Source organism: Aotus nancymaae, unplaced genomic scaffold (genome assembly GCF_030222135.1).
Source record: "Aotus nancymaae isolate 86718 unplaced genomic scaffold, 86718_ANA_hifiasm-v0.15.2.pri h1tg000079l, whole genome shotgun sequence".
Classification (NCBI taxonomy): Eukaryota; Metazoa; Chordata; class Mammalia; order Primates; family Aotidae; genus Aotus; species Aotus nancymaae.
In genome coordinates this window covers 27,675,416-27,678,638 of record NW_026988494.1, presented here as the reverse complement: position 1 = coordinate 27,678,638, position 3,223 = coordinate 27,675,416, and the positions used below count along the sequence as shown (strand labels likewise).

General features: G+C 46.4%; 1 protein-coding gene across 1 annotated transcript; it reads left to right on the top strand.

The window, feature by feature from the left end:
- Positions 1-682: 682 nt before the first annotated feature.
- Positions 683-1,730, top strand: LOC105705360 (GTP-binding nuclear protein Ran-like). Its single transcript, XM_012435224.3, has one exon. It carries the CDS (start codon positions 716-718, stop codon positions 1,367-1,369), a length of 654 nt encoding a protein of 217 aa, XP_012290647.2. The 5' UTR covers positions 683-715; the 3' UTR covers positions 1,370-1,730.
- Positions 1,731-3,223: the final 1,493 nt, after the last annotated feature.

Genomic DNA, 3,223 nt, shown 5'->3' with positions numbered 1-3,223 from the left:
AAGCTTTTTTGACTTTGTCCTTCTCTCCTGTCTCTCAGTCCCACTCTCCCCGAAGGCTAGCCGCAGAAACTAGAATCGCTCCTCCCCAAGGCACGTCTCGAAATTAGAAACTCTTCTCCCCAAAGCCACCTGTAAAACCTAAAAATATTACTCTACCTTTCCCTCTGCCCTTCTGTGTAAAAACTGGCCATAAATAAATGATCTGACCTACACTGTTTGACTGTAGGTCATAAGGACCCTATTGCAGAAAGGGACCTGCCCCATACCCAGAAGGAAGGAGTACAGCACAGAGAGGCCAGGAAGAATCTAGACAGACACAGCTGTCCATACGTTATTGAACCTGAGAATAAAAATAGAAAATCTCCACTGTACATCTGGGTCTTCAATCTGAAGGCTCAGTGTATACATGTTAAGTAAATTTGGGTGCCTTTTCTCCAGTTAATCTGCCTTTTACTTGCTGATTCTTCAGTGAACCTTCCAAGGGTCCAAGGGAACTTTCCCGTTGGCCCCTGCAATCCATGCTTAAGGAACTTAAGGCGCTGTAGATAACTGTCTCAGCTCCCTGTTACAGCTCGAAACTGTGTTCTCCAAAAGGATATGTGGGAGTTCCCAGAGCCTCAGAATATGGCCTTCTTTGGCAATAGGGTTGTTGCAGACATAATTAGTCAAGAGGGCGCAGTCGGACGGGCGCGGAGACGCTTCTGGAAGGAACGCCATGATGGCTACGCAGGGGGAGCCCCAGGTCCAGTTTAAACTTGTATTGGTTGGTGATGGTGGTACCGGAAAAACGACCTTTGTGAAACGTCATTTGACTGGTGAATTTGAGAAGAAGTATGTAGCCACCTTGGGTGTTGAGGTGCATCCCCTAGTGTTCCACACTAACAGAGGACCTATTAAGTTCAACGTGTGGGACACGGCCGGCCAGGAGAAATTCGGCGGACTGAGAGATGGCTATTATATCCAAGCCCAGTGTGCCATCATCATGTTTGATGTAACATCCAGAGTTACTTACAAGAATGTGCCTAACTGGCATAGAGATCTGGTGCGAGTGTGTGAGAATATCCCCATCGTGTTATGTGGCAACAAAGTGGACATTAAGGACAGGAAAGTGAAGGCAAAATCCATTGTCTTCCACCGAAAGAAGAATCTTCAGTACTACGACATTTCTGCCAAAAGTAACTACAACTTTGAAAAGCCCTTCCTCTGGCTTGCTAGGAAGCTCATTGGAGACCCTAATTTGGAATTTGTTGCCATGCCTGCTCTTGCCCCACCGGAGGTTGTCATGGACCCAGCTTTGGCAGCGCAGTATGAGCACGACTTAGAGGTTGCTCAAACAACTGCTCTCCTGGATGAGGATGATGACCTGTGAGAATGAAGCAGGAGCCCAGCGTCAGAAGTCTAGTTTTATAGGCAGCTGTCCTGTGATGTCAGCGGTGCAGCGTGTGTGCCACCTCATTATTATCTAGCTAAGCGGAACATGTGCTTCATCTGTGGGATGCTGAAGGAGATGAGTGGGCTTCGGAGTGAATGTGGCAGTTTAAAATATACCTTCATTGTTTGGACCTGCATATTTAGCTGTTTGGAACTCAGTTGATTCCTTGAGTTTCAGATATGAGACTGCTGCAGTCACATCACAATATTCAGTGGTGAAATCTTGTTTGTTACTGTCATTCCCATTCCTTTTCGTTTAGAATCAGAATAAAGTTGTATTTCAAATAAAAAAAAAAAAAAAAAAAGAGGAGGTCACACTGGAGCAGGGCGGGCCTTTTTACCATTATGACTGGTAACCTCCTAGGAGGACGATGTGAGGACATGGTAGGGAGAAGTCCACGTGAGGAGGGAGGCAGAGACTGGAGTTGTGCAGCTGTGAGCCAACGAGTGCTGAGGATTGCTGGTCACCCCTGAAGTAGGATAGAGGCAAGAAGATTTCTACCAGACTCTAAGCTTCTGGAAGACACAGGCAGTGCCTGGCACATTTTTCCCCTACAGTGTCTGTCTAATGGAGTGAGGGAGCAGAGGAAGCCAGCCCTTTCTTTAGTCTTAAGAGCCCCAGAGGAAGTGAAGCCCCTTCTTTAGTCACTGACAGAGCAGGAGCATCGCCATCTTGGACAAGCACCACCATTCTAAAGTTCACCTTGATTAAAAACCACCTAAATCCAAAGAGCATCAGCCTAATGGCTAAGGTCAACATGACCATAAACCACAAATAACATCTCCAACCAGAAACATCCCAAACTCCTCCCCTATCAGAGACATATTAGTCCCAAGATAATCTCCCCTGTGACAAGAGACATTCCAACCCCATCATAAACTTCTCCCCAACACAGAAATATTCCAAGCTTGTGATAAGCCCCCTCACCATAAAGCCAATATGTATTCTTACTCTGTAAGAGAAAGCACTCCTAACTGAAATTGGCCAGAAGCCCCTCTCAGGTTTATTTCTCCAAAATAAACCTGTCTTTGACTGATGAGCCACCTTTTATGTTTCTTTCCTCTTTCTTTAACTCTTACAGTCACAGGGGCCCCAGAGCTGTCCCTTATCCCTGTGTTGGCTGGGCAACTTCTCTGACACATAAAGGGATAGTGGGAAATGGGGCTAATACTCTGGAGAAATAAGGGCTCTTTTGCTCCCCATCCTGTGTGCATGGGATTCTAGAAGCCTGCTTGGGACCTTCACTGGGGCCTGTGTTGGTGTTGACAGCCTCGAAATTTCTTAGCCCCACTCTTCTGTATGGGAATCCTGTGAGCAAACCTCTACCCTGTCTGTGCCACAGACTATTAGAGGGAGCTGCTTGTGCTTCTCTCATCTCCTGAGACTGAGAACCCAGACAAAGGAGGGTCTCATTTATTTATCTGTCTCACTCACTTATTTCCAAACCCCCAGTATCCAGTGTCTGGCACATAACAGGATTCTGTGCAAGTGCTAAACTGAACGAACCTGGCTTTTTTTTCTTTTTCTTTTTCTTTCTTTCTTTCTTTCTCTTTCTTTCTTTCTTTCTTTTTTTCTTTTTTGAAGCAGAGTCTTGCTCTGTTGCCCAGGCTGCAGTTCAGTGGCGTGATCTCAGCTCACTGCAACCTCCACATCCCAGGCTCAAGTGCTCCTGCCTTAGCCTCCTGAGTAGCTGGGATTACAGGTGTGTGCCACCACACCTGGCTAATTTTTATATTTTTAGTAGAGATGGGGTTTCACCATGTTGGCCAGGTTCGTCTCGAATTCCTGACC